The following is a 19,964-nucleotide window of genomic DNA, read 5'->3' on the forward strand; positions in this document are numbered from 1 at the left end:
ATCTAGCTGCAAATAAATTATTATAAATGTCTCAAATGCCTCAAATAAGGGTAATTAAAAATTTGTCGTATTAGTTTTCTCTAAACGCTGTGTAAATATCTGAGTACTGACTACGATTCTGCCAGTCTATTGTAATTAGGTCGCTGAATTAACTTATTTCATCGTGGCCTTTCTATCAGCAAAGTTCTCAGTTGCTACCCACACCAGAAAAGAGCTACTATATAAAATAAGCAAGCCGTCCGTATCTTTGAAAAGAATATGTTCGCATATATGGCGAAGTCAACTGCTTCCCTAAAAAGTCATATATAGTCAGCGTTATCTAGTCATAATTTGTATTAATGTATTGAAAAAATTTATTGGTCACATTTGATAAGGTGATTCAAGTACAAAACAAATGTTTTTTGAGTTGCCCAAAAATGTGAACGCAAAACAACATCAGTTTCTTTGAAATCAATTAACCCACCGATTCTGGCAAAGGGTTAATAAAAAAATTCTTGCATCTGGTTAGGGGTTTGTGGCGTGAACTCACCTGTTTTCACTCAGTGGTGGGAAGCATGAAATTTTTTGAGTAGCTTTTAATATTTGGTACAATGAAATTAAGTCGAGCTATGCAAAAATACCTGTCAGTACAGCTCTGATTTTAATTCATAAGTCAATCTATCAGACAAGATTTTGGTACAGGTGGCAACGAGGCTATGATGTATTCGATATGTTCTGCAAATCATGTTTTGCATTACCTTCAACATTATTATTTTATTATATAATTTTTCCAAGCCAAAAATTTTTCATCGCAGCAAAAAGTTTTCATTAAAAACATCCATCCAAATCGTGGCTGCTCCCATAGTTTCAGCTCATATAATGGAACAGATTACTTTACTGCAGTAATCTCAAACTCTGTATGTATCATATCTGGATATTCCTCTTCCTCTTTGGTCCTAAGATATGTAGCTCTCACTATGTTGTATACGTAGGTTGGCAGTGGTCATCCCCTGCTCTTGTAAGTAATTCTGGGTATGTCCAAAATACCACTTCTGTAAGTGAGTGATTTCCTCTGTCTTTACATACCATGTTGTACATCTCATGTTTTTGCAGCCTTTTAAGTACCCAAGTATTCAGACACTCCACATCTACATGCTTGGGTACTTACAAAATATTAAACTATTGTCTTTAGATAACTTAATCAATGTCGCTTGAAAGTGATATGACATCTATTAAAATTATCAGTAATAAAAATGAAATTAGCCAAAAAACTTACCATGATAGTGTTGATAGTTATGAAAGGTCACGCTCAATGAACCTGGTTTTCTATGGTCTGTAATCTCCTGCACTTCTGCTACAAACTTGAGACCAGTCTGAGAAACAGAATGCCACATATCATGGTTTGTGCAGCAAACATTCATGTCTCACTTTCTCGTGTATGGCAGTTTCCACACTGACATCGCTGCTCCACTGGTGATGCCAAATAAACCTTCTGTTATCGTAAAACAAATGTAATAAATATATCTCATTTATCGACATGTCGTTCTAAAGTGTAATTACTGAAAGCTTTCAATTTAGGAGTTAGATAGATTGAAAGTGTAAAATGACAAAATGAAAAAATGTTTAACAAAAGCATAAGTGTGCCAAACCAACAATTCGAAGCTATGTTTTTGGAAGTAAAAGATGAGCATATGTCAATCCATTTTTGTTACTTTCTACAAGTGAGAAGTAATCATAAATTCTGTTTCATAAATCTAGTTTACCAGCTAAAACTGCTAAAAAAAATTTGAAGCAAATATTATAGCTAGGTGAAATGATAAAAGTTATGAAACAATGATTGGTGATAGCAAAAATTTATAATTTTATTATTATTAAATATATTCATGAGTAGTAAAATTATTACCTTTAGTATACATATAGGAAACTCAAAGTTAAAGATAGATTGACTTCCATTCTCCTATCTTCCTATGCAGCATAACGCTGCTGACGCTGTCAACTTTAACCATAGGCTGTCTGCCCCCAATATTTAACCACTGAATGCTCAGAAGACTGAGAGTCACATTTGATGGAACTGGAAACATTATTAAAATTCTGTTGTTCGTCAATAAAACGAGTCGACAGATATCAGTAAGTTCCCTAACAACAAAAATCTTCGAGATCACAGACAACGCGATTTATTTGCGCTGACATTTTTTATGACCTAGATAAAAATTTTGTGCTGATGATTGGCTAAAGAAGAGATCGCATATTTATCGCTCCTGGGCTCTTTTCATATACGCTCACTATATAGGTCACTATAAAGCACCCACTTGAATCTGAGCATTTCAAAAAATGATTTCATTCATACGCTTATGTCTCAGGACAGGTTTAGTCTACAAAGACTAAAATGACATCAAATTGTAGCTGATGTTTAAGCATTATATTGGTTTTAATGTCATTTAAATGACCTCAATGGTGCAATCACATTGTTAAGCCTACTAGACTTTACAGAAATGGTTGGATCAGATGTTTAAAAAAACATCGCAACAATAGTTGCAGCTGTAAAACAGTTTATATTTATTTGAAAACCCACTTTGCATAAATTATATACCAAACAAGGGCTCAGCAATCTAGCAGATTTTACCTATACAATAAATTAATAAACAGAATATTGCTAAAATAACACAATTGTTTAGATACATTTTCTAACATGAATCAGGTTTATCATCATTAAATATATCATAGTTTTAATCCTACTAAAGGAAGGCCCAGCGTTACCCATGCAATGAGTATCTGCACAGAAAATCTATCTTTATTTAATATATACAACATTTACCACTAAAAATTCTCCTGTCATACAGCCCACGACCAAAGTGATATTGGAAAAAAGAAAGGGTACTGATGGTTGAGAAATGCAATATTAGCAGTCAAATGGCACTGCAGTGCAATAGGATAACTGCAATGTTAGCTGTAATGTACTGGGTGTGGGTGTTATTATATACAACAAACAGCAATAATGAAAGGAAAAGATTATATGTTTATATCTCTCCCCTGCAATAGGAGAAATGCAATATTAGAAGTAAAATGGCAAGCTGCTGTGTAATATACACAGGCTGGGGGGCTGTATATCATTTGTCATAGCAACCAATATCAAAAATTGTGATATTTATCTAGATTTCTGTATTCATATCTAAAAAATAATGCTGAATCTTAAAATCTAAACAGATTTTAGCTGGTCGTCATAGGAATAGATGCATATCTATAAGAAAATCTAGGCCTATTAATTTTGCAGATATTAAAAACGGCTTGGCAGTACCGCGATATTGGATACAGACGCAGTATCGTCAACAAAATCTTTAGAAAAATAATAACAGTAACATATTGCACACCATTGGTCTATACTTCGATATTGTAAATTCGATATATACTTCGATCTTGTAAATTCGAATTATTATTCTTATAACTAAATCTTATAATAATCGTATAAAATCGAATAATTATTCTTACAGTTAAATATTGTAATAATCTTATAATAATCATTAGAAAAATATTATCGTCATTTCCTGTACAGTAATACTTCAACTTACGAGTGCTCCAACGTACGAGAAACTTGAGATACGAGCCAGATTTTAAGCAAGTTTTAGCACTAACATACGAGCCATGTTTGAGATACGAGCACGTTAGTCAGTTGCCAAGTATGCTGGAGGTGTTTTATGAGAACATCATCACTCTGTATTTTTCAACTGCTCAGGTTATACTTTTGTACTGTGTTTTTGTGCGTGATTTTCAGTGCAGAATTATGTGAATTAAAAGTACTGTGCGTAGACCGAAAGTTTGCCAGTAAAATGAAAGATGAAATGCAAAGAAAAAGCAAATGATAACAATTATCAAACGGACAATTATTGAAAAAATATGCGAAATGTGTATGCGTGATTGAGCTAGCTCAGCAATATGACAGAAATACATCCACAATTATCAAACAGAAGGATTATATTCAGGGCATTTATTTAGTTCGCAAAAGGACTAACTATAGTTTCTAAACGGCGCAGCGATCTTCACGACCGCTGATAGAGAGACTGCTCAGGCATTGGATAAAAGATCAACAATTGGCCGGTGACAGCGTAACTGAACGAAGCTATGTGAAAAGGCCGGTACTATTTATCAAAACTATAAACATTCGGATAAGTTGGCTAGTGGTCGTACATTAACCGTTTGTGACGACACCAGTGTTCGTCCTAATCGCAATATGTTGAATGGGCGACAAAGGCAAACGTCCTTAGATAGGCTTATCATAAAACAGCCGGCTAGCCGTGAAAGCGAAACACAGGAAAAAATAGCTAACTAGCGAGAAACTTGAAACTATGAACGCCGAAAAAATTTTAATTACGTTAAGTTAAAAATGAAAGTTTGCTTTTAGGTTTGCTTCTGAGTTTGTCTTTTAAGACTTTGATAAAATCCAAATTTATCAAAGTCAACTGTTGTAATGAAGGATAACTCTCTGTAACTCCCTAGGATATCTCCCTCTTTGGCAAATGCTAGCGTTAGCTGCTATTGTATGTATTTAATTTTACATTTTAATTAATCACATTTCCTTGCATTATTTTTATTTGTTGCTTTTTAAAAATTTGTGGTAAGTTAGGACAATAACCAACATGTTCTTTCTGTTACAATATCTTGTTTTGAGTGTTTTATTACCATGTTTCAGATTATGAAAACCAATTAATATATATTTAATTGTTCTATATATAAATAAATTGCACCAACATGCGAGTAAATTGACATACGAGCTCAGTCTCGGAACGCATTAAGCTCGTAAGTTGAAGTATGACTGTACTTTCACCGCTTTAGACGTCAGTTGGAATACCAAAGTACTCATTATAAGTGTCCAAAATGTCAGAGTCCGATAGAATCGGCAAAAAAGAAACGATAACTTTTCAGTACTTCTACGTTAATTACAGAAACTTTCGGCAATTAGACAATGCCATAGACTGGTGAAATGTGCAGGTTTTCTCGTGAAATGCGTACGACTTAATGGTTCTATTTTCTGTCGCACGGCCTTATCGGCGTTTTGTTGGCCGACCTTAATTCTGATCTAAAAAGGCTTGTCAAGTTTTTATGGCAATTCTAAGCCAAATTAATCTGTCTATTTATGTATAATCCGATCAGATGGGTTAGTTTTAAGATATTGCGTCAACCTTTCATAGACTTGGTAACATATTTAAATAGGTTTATATGTGTTTTGTATCATTATTATACTTAGATGACTACACAAAAATGGTTTAATTTTTTTATTGGATTTCGGTACAAGAGTTTGGTTACGGCATTACCGGATAATTCTTTGGGAGTTGTGCGCGCATATGCATTTATCATAAAGCTCCCAAACAGTTGCTTCGCTCGTGTTTGGTCGTTGGACTATTTATAACTATCAAACTTCATATAATGAGCAAAGTGTTTTGTGCAACGCAAATAAAGTTAGAGAAAAAATAAAACACCTGGAAAGGTGTTTAATAAATGTGAAATAATTAGCAAGTAAAGTCTGCTTTACTACAATGAATGATGATTTGATACTGATACAATAATACAATCTGAGAAAATAAAGTAACAATCATGAATAAATTGAATTAATACTAACAATGAGTACATAGAAGTGTTTATAAAAAAGTTACTGCTGCAGTAGAATCCATCCATCAAAACTTTGAATAAATGATACTAGTACCTCTTGATATTAGTATAAACGTAAAGAACCAGAAATAAGGGTGTAACTGCACATTTGAAATTGCAACAGCACATTTGATTACAAATTAGAAAAAATTGGACAATGGATTTTGAAATGGCTTCAAATATTTTTTTCAAAAATAAAATTGCAAAAGGTAATATTAATTAATAATAAAATGTACATATTTAGATAGCGTATTCATGTGCAATAGTGATAAGGATAGACAGGATAGTTGATAATGATGAGAACGACTTAGCCTACTGGTTACGCGTGCTCATTTGTATACTTACCATTTGAATGTTGCGAGTAAAATTTCAGTGCCATGCAGATTTGTCATAGCTAAATTTTAATTGCTATAACTGGACAAAGGGATAACAGACCAACAAAAGACAAACATTTAAATTTATGTATATAGATTATGCAATTTTTTTCAAAATAAGTCACTTTTCCATGACACAAATAGCATTGACAAAAGGTCAATATCTTAGAACATTGATAAAATATGGCTGTGGGCTACCATCATCTTGGCAAGGATCGACATAAGTTAGATCGAGAACTTACATCAACAGAATTTAAAGGATAAATCCTAGCACGAAAATATTGCTTATAAAATGAGTCATTCCCATCATACCATAAAATAGTTGCGACATTGCAAAGCAATAGACATGGCAGACAATTTGTGGATGGTCGGGGTCAAGTCATTTATTATCGCTACCGACCTTGACAGATAGTTTGCGCAACCATGACAGATTTTACTTTAATTGTCATTAACAAACAGAATTAGACGTCATGCATTGGATTAAAAAAGATCGATCTTGCTAAGTAAGACGTATCGCAACATTACATTTCTACAAAATCTATCTTTTAGAAAATCTATTGTGTCTTGGGTAGTGACTTTGTAACATCTACCTTGAGTGTGACAACTTGAGAACTTTGAATAATTACAAATACCTTGATAAAAATGATTTGGCAAAGCACTGCATATTATTTGCGTGCTGTTTTCTAGCTGAGAAACCTTGTGCGGCTGGAGTAGACAGTTGTGATGTGAATGCTATGTGCAAGGATGAAGCCAATGGAGAATATTCCTGTGAATGTTACCCAGGCTACACAGAATCTGATAATGGCACTTGTATCGGTGAGTTCAGCCCCTTAAGGTTACATTTTAATCGATAATGCCAGGCTTAATTGTAGCAGGTGCAGCTGGTGTAACGCATTCACATACAATTATTTTTTCTTTCGATTGTGGAGCTACTTTCATAAACCGTAAAGGGACAGCATCTATACCAGCTTAGGGAATCTGTTCACATAACTTTTTTTTGCAAAATTATGACAATTACTGGTGCATCGTATTCATTTTTATTCAATAGCACTGGTTATTACAAACTATTCAAGTGGTAACTCTTTGCTTAGTGTTTTTACATAATTACAAACATTTTATTGAAATAGTTCGATACAGATGTTCAATAAATTCATTTTAAAACAGTTTTAATAAGATGGAGCGCTATCTAGTTAGAGTTTCGTCATTGAAATAACTAATGCTATTTAACTGAGTTGTGTCACAAACAGTTGATGCTATTAATTATAAACATTCAAACTAGTAAGCTGAAATTGTTTTTTAGTGTTCTAAAATATCACAGATATTAAATTTATATTAAAGTTGTCATTTGTTTTGGTTTTTTCCATTAATAGTAGAGGCAAAGATGTTAATCGACGTTCTTAGCATTGAATAAAACCGATTACGAGCATGGCTAATAAAAAAATTAGTTTCCTTTCTTAAACAGAATAGCACAGAACAAGCCGTTTTGCAACAATGCCCTGATCACCTTGTAGTATCAGGTTTCTTTCTTTTAGCCTTTTCCTTGCTCAAACATTTACAGGTACTGAGTTGTATCTCAACTAAACAAAACAACTTAAAAATTTAGTTTTTGAGAGGTTTTGGGTTATTTAAGGTAAAAGCAATTTTGAATTGAGGTATTTTTAAAAAGAACAACTAAAAACTTTTTCTGAAATGCAATGTTGTGCAGGTTTTTTGCTCATCAAATATTAGGATGTTGTGAAATTCTCCAAAGCTGTTAACAATATATTGTGCATGTATTTTGTCATAGGTAACCCTGACATGTTATTTACATTGAGAGCATCATTGTATTTTAACATCGTTTGTAGAGGAGTACATGTATTGAGAATTTTCATTGCGACTTCTGGTGTTAGTTGCATTATCAGCATCGAGGACTTGTCATTTTGAACATCTAAGATTCTTTGAAGGTTTTTTGGCGAGTCATAATATAGCTTTCTGTTATATTGATCCAGTTCAAGCTGTTCATTGTGTCTATGTAGAGAATATCCAGCACAACCATGCTTGACTGTATCTTATATTCATCAAATATATTTGTGGCTGCAGCTTGTTAAACCTTCTACTCATCATAAGTTTGAATATATTCTGGGCAGAAGCTGATGAATGCACCATTCAGGATGACAAATGTTCAGAAAATGCAGAGTGTACCTACAAGGATGGATTATATACCTGTCAGTGCAGTCCTGGTTATGTTGGAGATGGAGTAATCTGCCGAGGTTAATTGTTTGTTTCTTCTGTTCACCTTAGGATTGATCACTACAGTTTAATAATAGTCGCGGCTACTCTCCACACATTTTGAATCATACCGAACATGCATAGAATGCTTGTGCGGTATGATGGGTTAATACTCGACTGTGATTTGCTGATTCAATAATGGAAACATCTCCGAGTACACTAAATACATTTTTGCTTTGCTCATTGTAGATATGTTATCAAATAATACACAACTAAATATAAAAATATCTTATATTTTTTTGCTTTATGTAGTAATTTCGATCAGATATTAAATTTAGGGATTACATGATATTAAAAAAAGTTAAAATAAAATAATCATTTTTAAAAATGTTTTAACACTGGCTCGCCATAACATTGCTTGCTCATATTGCTCTTGTTAATATGATGAAAACACTAGAACATATAAGCCAGCATGTATGTCATGTCTCAAGAAAGACCTGCAATATTTTTTTAACATTTATTGCTTATTTGTCGCTAATATTTACTTTGAAATGAGAAAAGATGCAATTTTCATTGTGGTTATTGCTTTGCTGCCCACGTTTGTTAACATTTCCATTCAATATCAGTGTTATACTATTTAACTAAAACAATTAAGTAAAATGGTCTTGTTTAATTTTAAGAATAATTTTTTAGTCTGTGCGTTCGATACTTTTAGCGGGAGGAGTGGTATGTGATGGAATAATTTGTGACCCAGAAGCTCGCTGCCGAAATGGCACTTGCCAATGTGGATATGGATTCACTGGGAAAGGCTTTGCTCATGAAGGACACCCAGGCTGTATAGGTGAGTTCTACTAATGCAGGCTGTATGAAAGTAAGATATTATTAATCTGCCTATGTATGCCAAAAGGCACTCAACGTCTATGTAATTTTATCAAATGAGGAGACCCGACTCGCTTATAAGTATCTTTTGCCATTTCACATTATCTTATTCTGTCATATCATTTTTTGTAAAAAGAGTGGCAGGGTATTTCATTCTACACTGAAATCAGTTTATTAATTGGTTCATTTGGCTCTGAAGCCAGTTTGACTTCAGAGCCAAATAAGACCAAGAGCTTGTGGTTCACTTATGAGTAGTAGCAGGCCTGTATTCCCTGGTTGCAAGTTGGGGCTGCAAATTTTAGGCGACTAGTTATGAACATCTGGAGGTTTGGGGGGGCGGTATAAGCCCCCAATGGGGTTTTTAAGCAACTGGACCTTTTAAGCATCAACAACCCTCAAAGTATGCATAAATTCAATCAATTGTAAGCATCAAAACCTACATAAATATATTGTTTATGGTTCATGGTAGGCAAAATTTTTTCTTTATTTAACGAACGATATTAAACTCATGACACTACAGATTTCTGTAAGGGACATTGACAGAACAAGAGCTATTACTTCTTTATTGCAATAGCTCTTGTTCTGTCAATGTGTCCATGGCAGAAATCTTTCACAACTGATTCTGTGTTTATTTCAACATCTTTATATAACATATAATGAAGTAATATCTTGTGTAGTATCTTCTAATATTACACATATTATGTGTAATATTACAAGATTATTTAGACGAGCCTGCCCCATAGTGCTCCTCGTCGATGTTTGATTCACTTCAATGCAGAAAAGGATATCTCATTCACTGCATTAGTGGCAGGCAAAACCAATACTAGATTAGTGAGCCTCTCCACTTCATCGCTAGTAGCGCTAGAGCGCAACTACTAATTTCCGGTAGTGCTAGTACCGGTGATTAGTAGTTGGAAGTTCCAAGTGAATGAGCTTAGACTGCAATTCTTAGTACTCAGCCAGAAATCACTAAAAAGTTGGGGTGGCTCAACCACCCAGTCGTTCCAAGAAATATGGGCCTGAGTAGTAGTGGCGGATCATCACATTTACCTGCTTTTTAGCTTTTTTATAGAACATATAAATTGTTTCTGCATGTTTATAAATAAAAATAACTAAAACTAAATCACAAACCATTTCACTTTCTTTTCAAATGTATAATGCACCCACACTAGTACTCCTTACAGGCTTGTACACACAATCTGAGCAATGTTTCCAGGCGCATGGAAAAGCATCCAAAGGATCGGATCACCTTGTCCATGTATCCTTTTATTGATATGCAGGTAAGACTAACTTCACATGCCTTGAAATTTTTTTCATATTTTAGATGTGAATGAGTGCAGTAAAGGCGTTGGACCGTGTCCCATCAATAGCAAATGTTTAAACTTTCCTGGAACGTTTTTGTGTGCTTGCAATGAGGGATTTGTTAGTGATGGAGACGATGGGTGCATCAAAGGTGAGTTTTCAAGGCCCGCATAAACGTGGATAGATATACCCCAAAACATTTTCTTGGCATTCCAAGATTTTTATTGCTTTTTAATGGCCTGTTGAAGTCTTCATTTCTTTGTTTGCATTCATGTTGTGCCAAGAGCTGACTGCAGTGTGTATGACCTTAAAAAAACACAATCGCTATTGTTTTAAATCATAAATTGAATTGTGAACATCGTCGAACTACAATATATCAATTTTCAATAATATATTGATCATTGCTTGTAGCCATCATCCATAATATCAAAATGATTGCAACTGTTTTTCAGTAGCTTGCATTGCTTGTTGTTAATATGATTTCAACAGATAGCTGTATTATCATTTTGATACACATTAATGAATTATTGATAGAGGAAAATAATCCCTGTGCTGAGAAATACTGCGGTCCTCACAGCTCCTGTACCCCAACTGCTAATGGGCCTGTATGTGAATGTTATGAGGGATACATCAGAGATATCACGGCAGGACGCTGCTTCGGTAAGTGAGACCATACATAGTATTAATGTTGTTGTGCTAACCATTAAGGTTGTATGAGTAAACAGTGAAGCACCATGTTATTAATAACTGCAAAGCTATGTTAATCTACCAACAATTACCGTAAAACCTCTATTTGAACGCCACCTCTATTTGAACGCCACCTCTATTTGAATTTTGAATGCCACCTCCAATTGACCACCAACATAGAGGAGAGGTTGAAAAATAGAGCGCCATGGCGTTCAATTAGAGGTTTTATGGTAGTTATAATTCAACCAGCTATTACAGGTTCATAAAGTCAGAGTTTTAGTACGTGAACATGAAGGAAATTATAATTTTTTTTTTGAATCTGTTAAAAAGGCTAGTCGTTAAATTTGTTTTTGTGTACTTATCACTAATATCATAGCCTACCTCTCACATTTAGGAATATACTGCTTGAACTACTGGTAGGGCACCATGATCACGCCTTAGTTTGATCTTCCATGAAAAATGAATTACAGCTATTTTTTACATTTTTCACAACAGGCGATTAACTTATAAAAGTTGTGTGAGAGATAAGAGAAGCAAAGGCTGCGATGCTGGTGACATCACAAGCATTTAAAACAAACATTTCGCTAATAACTTGATAGGAATCAAACTCAAAATTTATGATTACATGTAGTAAGCAAAATGCTCAAATTTCAAGTTTACATTTGTTGCAGTTTAAGAACGCTTTCGTCAGCTTGTCAATCTGATCCTACTGCTTTTGCAGCATATAGAAATAAATGAACATTTTTCAGGATATTGCTATGGAAGTGATTTGATGTAATATATCAGACTTATGCTTGGTTTTTGAAAAGCAACATTGTATTTAAGACAGAAATTTATCTGCCTCATTTAATTACCAACAGATAATTTGTGCATATATTACAGACTCAGTATTAAGCAGTCAATGAAAATACAGTAAAACCAGAGGATAAAAATAAAGGCATCCATAAACATTTTATTGTAACACAATCTTTGTCAACTAAATATATCGCAAGTATTTTTAAATGTATGACTAAATACACTTAATTTTTATAAGAGTTCTGTCTCGAGAAATCAATCACAATGTGCAATCAACAGAAGAAGGCTGGTTGCATTCTGAACTGCAAGCTAGATATGGCATACATTCTTTTATCCATTCCAGTTTGAATATTGGGGATGTTATATTAGTTAACATCTTTCCAGGTATAACCGATCATTTTCTATTGTCAAAAGTAAGGCTATATTTCCGTCTGTTGTAGAGCTGGACGAATGCTACGGAAATGTACACTCCTGTCCATCAGATTCACAGTGTGTAAATGAAATTGGAGGTTACACATGTCTCTGTAACACAGGCTACACCTACGACAGAGATACCAATACTTGCAAAGGTTATCTTTGTTACCATTTAAAAAAATATTGCGGGAATAAATTTTTATACATGAGCATATATTTTTACACAAATTGTATTGCTTGCTCAAATTCATTAAAAGATTTGTACAATATCTAGGAAAATTTAATTTACGCCAAAAATTCATAGCGCTGTGATATAGGTGGTGCGGTTTGCCAAATGGAGGACGCCATCATGTCAGATAGAGTGGTGCATTGTACGTTCTTAAATATGTCCATTAGTAGAATATAACAGTGAGTCATGTTGTATTTTTCTTTAGATGTTGATGAGTGTTACATGAAGCAGTATATATGCTCATCAGAAGCAGAGTGTTTGAACACAGATGGAGGCTACGTGTGCCGATGCTATGATAGTTATGAGGGAGATGGTAAAGTCTGCAAGCGTGAGTAACTTATCACTCAGGCATCTGCAAGGTGTCATGTCTACAATGATATTAGCTATATAGCTATATGGCTAGTCTCAGGGTATGCTATATTTCCGTATACTTCATTAACTATATTTCCATGACGAAAAGGATGCAGAAGTTTGCGTCAATCTGCAAGTTATTCGCAAAATGGAGACAGCAAAAATTCAGAAGTTGAGTGAGGTTTGTTACTCGCAAATTCTTATCGCATGTTACATGTTTGCGAAAGATGGAAACGACACTTGCATATGGTGCGCGAAAAAACGCTGCGCAAGCTATTCTATTTTAAACATTTTTCACACTTCAGTTGTTCTTATTTTGGTTTGAGCAGTTCCGAATGCACCGTTTTGACCTCTGGCCTAAAAATCCTGATATTTTTTAACAAAGTGTCCGACTTAATTTGTATCTGGCAAGTATCTATTGACAAACTTATTGCATGATAACTTAGCAAGTGCACAACTCCAAATGTGCATTATGCGCGTCATGGAAACATAGCGATTGGTATGAACAGTTGGCAAGATGGGCTTACCCATAATCAATTGCTAGCTAATTGAATATGTCTGGGTAATTTGGTTCATATATATACATGTATATTTCTCAAAGTATGTGTGTGTGTCGCTCCGGCTATAGATATAGCGCACGCTGATTATTTTACCAATGCGGCCACGCGTTACGACGCCCCTGTTAAGAAATATTTTTCGTAAGGTTTAATTATTATATCTGGGGTCAAGGGGCCAATTTTTCTCACACGGACAATTTTATTGTCTCCGTGGCAAAAGCCTCGACATTATCTCTTCTTTCGGTCAGACAAAGACTGTACGATATCTCATTTTTACATTTGTAACGATATCGAGAGGTCCTAGTATCGTCATATTCAAAGTTTTGATGGATAGCTTTTGGTGGAACAGCAACCTTTTTTATACCCACCCACTGCTATGCAAGAATTTTAATTTTTCATTTTATGTACATATTCAGGATTTTAATTTTGTTTTCTCAGTTCGAATTAATTGTATCATTACCGAATCATCTTTTGTTGCAATCGTAGCAAATCCGACTCAATTTAGCTATTACTTGCTAATTATTTCACATTTGCATCTAAACCTTTTTACAGTCGTTTTATTTTTTTTAATTTATTTGACCTGCACGAAACATTTTCCTTATGATATAAAACTTAAAAGTTGTTTGACGAAGTTTGAAAACCTTTACAGTTGTTTTTATTTTCTCTCTTAACTTATTTCAACTACACAAAACACTTTTCTCATGATGTAGTTTGAAAGTTAGAGCGGCGAATGTTGTTATATATTAAACACAAATCAACTTTCTGTCCAAAGAATTTTTTTATTACCCGGGCCACGACGGGTTGTACAGCTAGTTGTTCTATATTCACAGCTGGTGACCATCCTGATTGCTTGGAAAATGCATGTGGAGAGAACTCCTTCTGCAATGGTGTGGTAAATGGAACAGCTATATGTAACTGTATTGATGGTTATGTTAAAAGAGGGTCAATCAAAGCACCTGTTTGCAAAGGTTTGTATAGCATTATTTTCTTTCACAGTTCTAATTCACTTACTTCCTTATACTTCATATGAGAAGGTGTGGGTCCCTTATACTTCATATGAGAAGGTGTGGGTCCCTTATACTTCATATGAGAAGGTGTGGGTCCCTTATACTTCATATGAGAAGGTGTGGGTCCCTTATACTTCATATGAGAAGGTGTGGGTCCCTTATACTTCATATGAGAAGGTGTGGGTCCCTTATACTTCATATGAGAAGGTGTGGGTCCCTTATACTTCATATGAGAAGGTGTGGGTCCCTTATACTTCATATGAGAAGGTGTGGGTCCCTTATACTTCATATGAGAAGGTGTGGGTCCCTGTGCCGATGTAACAATTTGTTATCATTATTACGCAGATATAAATGAATGTCGAGATAGCTACCCTTGCTCAGAAAACGCTCGCTGCAGCAACCTTCCTGGCTCTTATAACTGTGAATGCAGACCTGGTTATAGAGGCAATGGAGTATCTTGTTATGATGTCAATGAATGCCTAGATTTAAACAGATGCCCTAAAAATCGAAAATGTGAGAATGTAGCTGGAAAAGACAAGTGCATGCCAATCAACGGTAAGTCCTCAAATCTATTTTTATGCGCAGAATGTGTTATTTTTGTCTATCAAAAAAGTAGTGTGGCCTTGATATGCAGTTATAGTAAAACCTATTTAAACCCCATCTCTAATAAAATGTCACTATAGAAGAAAGATTAAAAAATACAGTACCACCCTTTAATTGAACGCTACTTCTATTGGACTGCCTTTTTAGATATTTTTTATCTTTAAAAACGCGTAATACAAAGTTGTCAGTAGAAAATTGCTCACCATAAGGTGATAATAATGATTGGTTACATCGGTAAAAATTAATTCTTTCGTTGATGCTATTGTGGTTGCCATGATTTCAATAATGGTGTACCTAAGAAGATTGATTGTTTTCAGATTCGTCTGTAGTTTGGTTTACAATCTGACCTGAAGGCTACAGTGTTTAGATAAATGATGAGAATACTATCCAGTATCACTGAACAGTATTTTCATCGTTATATCTAAACACTGTATGGCCTAATAGCAACCATTGATATACCATATCGAAGTTTGTTTTCCAACTTCAAAGCTTTACTGTTTTTTCTTTAAAACATGCTTTAAAGATTGTTCATAATAATAAAACTTTGAAAGCGGCGCCATCAAAATAATTAATAACTGTATCCAGCTTACATACTTTACTCATCCCTTGTTTAACTTGGTCTGACGCATCGACATATATGAAAAACAGTTTAGCAACAATGATGAGGCTGACAACCTTAATATCGTTCTGCCCATAAGAAAGTGCAAAGATAAACCACATTGGCATCACTTCACCCATAAAAGAGATAAATTTATCTTCCCAAAATTCTGGCAAGTCAGTCGAAAAATAAGTGCTACATTTTATTTAAACGTCGCTTTTAATGAAACCCCTCTATAGGTGAAAGGTTGAAAAATACACCCCATGGCGTTCAAATAGAGGTTTTACGGTATCTGATATGGTACTGGATTATTAATGCAGCTCTGTTCATTCTATGTTTATACAAGTGCCAGAAAGGTCCATAAAAAGGAACGCTACATTTGACCACATTATTAAATTGTAAATTACCTTTCTAATGTAAAATCATGTCAATGCAATTAAATCTTAAGAAAATTATTTTCAAATCTTCTCCACCGCTCACCCATTCAATATCAGCAACAATACAAATTTTGTTAGCAGAGGTAATATTTTCACAAAGAGCCGTTTTTAATAGTTTTTACGGAAAGGAAGATGAAATTTTACAAACGGATGCTGCTTGCTCCTGCATGTTAAGCACAAATTATAGCTTTATTATAGTAGTAGTCACTATATAGTGTTTACCCACGCTAAAAGATTTGTTGCTATAATACAATTTTTTAAATAGAAGGATTTTAAAAAGGTCCGTCCAATCCTGACATTGTCAGATTTTGTTTTGAGGGCACGGACAGACAACCAGAAAGTGTGGGAATTCATCAAAGGCTCAATTAATACTCCTGAGCTCAGATAGTGACTTTCAACTATAAACTTTGTTACACTGAATAGACAATCAAAAGATATTTGTCATTATGATGTTACCATCTATATCTTGGGGAGCTTATGTTCACGCATGCTCATAAAGAGTTATTTTTGCAGCTGTATAATCCTCCGGTTAATCTAGACTCAGCTTCAGCACAAGTGTGCCTAAGCGACGGTCATCGCAATAACTCGCTTTTTTAGGATTACCGTACTTTTCGGACTATTAGCCGCTACTTTTTTTGATGATTTGAGCCATGTGGCTTATATAAGGGTGCGGCTATTCTGTGGTTGTTTCTTTCCCCGCTAGAGCACATTAACCGAAATCTGCGATTAGTGCGCTTCTAGTGGTGAAAGAAAAAACGAAACAATGCGTAACGGTACTGTTCTGTTAGGCACTGGGTTAAAAAGCGTCGGTTAATACGTAACAGTGACTAACGGCACTATTCCGTTTTAACTAGCAAAGTTGCTACTATGTTAACAAGCATCGTCATGAGTTCTGCCGCCTCTACAAAGGTGCGGCCTATCTATTGTTTTATTATCATTTTTTGCAAGTAAAGCAGATGCGGCTTACGTAAGGGTGTGGTTAATAGTCCGAAAAGTACGGTACCTTTTGCTCGCAACAGAACTGGCAATTGACTCATTGGAAGGTAAGCTTCTATAGCAAAAATGGTGTTTGTGATATCTACAAAAAAGTTAATTTTGCCTTCAAATGTTTTCATAATCAGTTAAATGCTGGTATAATTTGCAGTACCGGAACAATTACTGTTTATAACTGTATTTTAATGGTAAGAATATACGCAAAATTGTTCACAAATATGCTGTCTAATGTCATCCAATTTTATATTCGTCAAATTTTATATTCGAGGCTGAAAAGCCTGACCAGGCTACGTATTGCAATTTGCATTTTATGGCACAAATCATCACCCAGGTCCTGTTAGTCTGCTGCACTCAAACAATGGTCACCGTGAATCAGTCTTAATGACTTCTGTGTACTCATCATTTTTCATGAGAAGCTTTTTATTGACTTGCTATATCGCAAGATGCCTTTTGAGTATGCGCTTTTACCAAATTAAAAAAATATTTTGTTTATTCATTTGAGTGTATTGATTACCTGCGATTTTTTAGATCATTTCAGTCATTGGACAAATACTTGACAAAATTTTGTTTTAGACACTTTATGTGCATATTCATGTATTTTAGATTGCTTTTGTGGAAAGAATGGTCAATGCAGTAGAGGATCTGAACAATGTACGTGTAACGCTGGCTACACATATGTTGACCTTTTAAAAGAAGACAAATGCCAGGATATAGATGAATGTGCCCTAGGGAAACCATGCAGATCTGAGAGGTTCTGCGTCAATACTGAAGGAGGCTATGAATGCAAATGTTTGTTGGGTGATTGGGATGGCAGTCAGTGCATAACAAATGCATGTGAGAAGGGTGTCAGGTGTCACAAGCATGCCAAGTGCTCAGATGTAGCTGGAGCAGCAGTCTGCAAATGCAATGATGGGTATAAGGGAAATGGCTTCAAATGTGTTAAAGGTATTTGAAAGTTTAGGTATAAAATGTTTGGTCTTAGAAATATGTGGGAGCTGATATGAGTTAACATCCTATAGAGAAGCTAGATAAAGAAGCTTGTTGTTTAAATTGCTTGCAAGGTATAATCATAGAGTTATCTCCCCCTATAGAGGAGATAACTCTATGGGTATAATTGCTTTGCCTTTTTGCACAAATTCTTGGTTAACATTTACAAGTTATTCCTTTATTTCGAAAAGATACTCATTTATATAGATATTTAGTTGATAAGCATTAAAATAATTAACAGCATGTGTCAGGGCTTTTAGTTTAATGAGATGAACTTCAGATATAGGCGTTTACCAAGGTGAACTGTGCCTTTAAAAATTGAGAACGAACATTTTGTTTTCAGCAGTAATAATAATGGCATAAACTATAATAATATTGATAGCTCGTTTGACGCGGAACATGCTCTTGGCAGTAGGAGAAATGGCCAAAAAGTGTCTGAGTTCATTCTTCAACACATTTGTTGCCTTTTTATCGCATCAGTTGATGTAAAGTTTTATGGTGATTAATTTGGTATCAAAGTATTTTTTCGTATACTGTCATTCAAAAGTTATGATTCATATGTGCTCTTATCAAATATTAGGTTTTACTGAGTATTTTATTATGTGCCGATAAAAAAATTAATTTGGTAGTGAAAGAGTTAATCCTGAGTTAAGAGTTAAGAGTTAAGAGCGGAGAACTGTCTTCAGATGTAGGTGTTTAATAAGGTGAACTACAGCCTCAGATATATCTAGGTGTTTTATAAGGTGAACTATGGCCTCAGATATATGTAGGTGTTTTATATGGTGAACTATGGCCTCAAATATATGTACATAAGTGTTTTGAACAAGGAGCGCAATCAACTTTCTTCATACTATTGCTTCAAGCATGCTTAATATTCATATGTTGGATCAAACATTCTCATCAATATAATTTGTATAATTTGTTCATCAGGCTCAAACTATTATAAACTCTTCAACACCTTAGCTAATTACAAAGCGATTTTACAAATATTCACTATGGAGTGATGTAGAGCGATATGCAAAAAATAATTTAATGAAGTATAATATAATAGTCTATGAAAAAGTAGTTATTACTTTATCTTAAAGACACGCTAATGAAAGTGTAGGCTTGATGACGGACAGATAGTTACAGAGATACACAACATGACTTCCTCTAACTTGAATAAGATGAAGTCTAAACTAATTGACCTATATATTTATTAATTATTATATTCACATATTTTTTGTTTTCACTAGCTTTTTAACTTTCACTTATGAAACTGTAGTGTTTCAAGAAATTTTGAACATCATACGTTAGAACTTACGTTGTTTGTATGGCAATTTGATGTGTAACTATATAAAAGCACAAATTCTAGCATATTTGAGAGTTGCAAAAACAAATTTGCGGAAATTTTCAAATGACTATTATATTTTCAACACAATTGATTTTAGAGCCAGAGGCGTGCACTGGTGTTATTTGTGACCCCAACATGACATGCGTTGATAGTCAGCAAGGTGGCATTTGTGTCTGCAATGTTGGATATATCAAAAATGCTCAAGGTCGTTGTGACGAAGTGAACGAGTGCCTGCCAGACCCTTGTGGTGATCACAGCACATGCATTGATCGAATTGGTTTCTACCAGTGTTTCTGTGATGATGGATACAGGAGAGAAAACCGACAATGTGTCAGTGAGTATTTATAACAACTATCACAAGTAGGAGTGGTAAATGTTGCGTGCAGTCTTCATACCATCTATTCACTGTGACAGTTCGCGTAGATTTGTATCTTGGTAAATCTCTCACTGGAGATTTTTGATAGCTGAAGCAGTGCCTATCACTTACAACCCAAACAATATATTTACTGCTGCATGTATCAAAAAGATAACCATGTTAAGTGCTTTTCGAGATAAATAGCGTGTTTACATTATGCTTACAAAGTGAGTTAT

The 19,964-nt window shown here is 34.6% G+C and overlaps 1 protein-coding gene across 1 annotated transcript in view; it reads left to right on the forward strand.

Moving 5' to 3' along the window:
• LOC137390374 (fibrillin-1-like) overlaps positions 1-19,964 on the forward strand; it is a 63,504-nt gene that overhangs the window by 17,247 nt on the left and 26,293 nt on the right. Inside the window, exons 14-24 of the mRNA XM_068076707.1 lie at positions 6,681-6,809; positions 8,120-8,242; positions 8,917-9,042; positions 10,405-10,533; positions 10,917-11,042; positions 12,305-12,433; positions 12,713-12,835; positions 14,246-14,383; positions 14,768-14,977; positions 17,657-17,998; positions 19,471-19,707. Of these exons, the coding sequence (XP_067932808.1) occupies positions 6,681-6,809; positions 8,120-8,242; positions 8,917-9,042; positions 10,405-10,533; positions 10,917-11,042; positions 12,305-12,433; positions 12,713-12,835; positions 14,246-14,383; positions 14,768-14,977; positions 17,657-17,998; positions 19,471-19,707 (1,812 nt within the window). The remainder of the gene's footprint in view (positions 1-6,680; positions 6,810-8,119; positions 8,243-8,916; positions 9,043-10,404; positions 10,534-10,916; positions 11,043-12,304; positions 12,434-12,712; positions 12,836-14,245; positions 14,384-14,767; positions 14,978-17,656; positions 17,999-19,470; positions 19,708-19,964) is intronic.

The sequence above is a fragment of the Watersipora subatra genome, chromosome 3, assembly GCF_963576615.1.
Source record: "Watersipora subatra chromosome 3, tzWatSuba1.1, whole genome shotgun sequence".
In the NCBI taxonomy this organism is placed as follows: Eukaryota; Metazoa; Bryozoa; class Gymnolaemata; order Cheilostomatida; family Watersiporidae; genus Watersipora; species Watersipora subatra.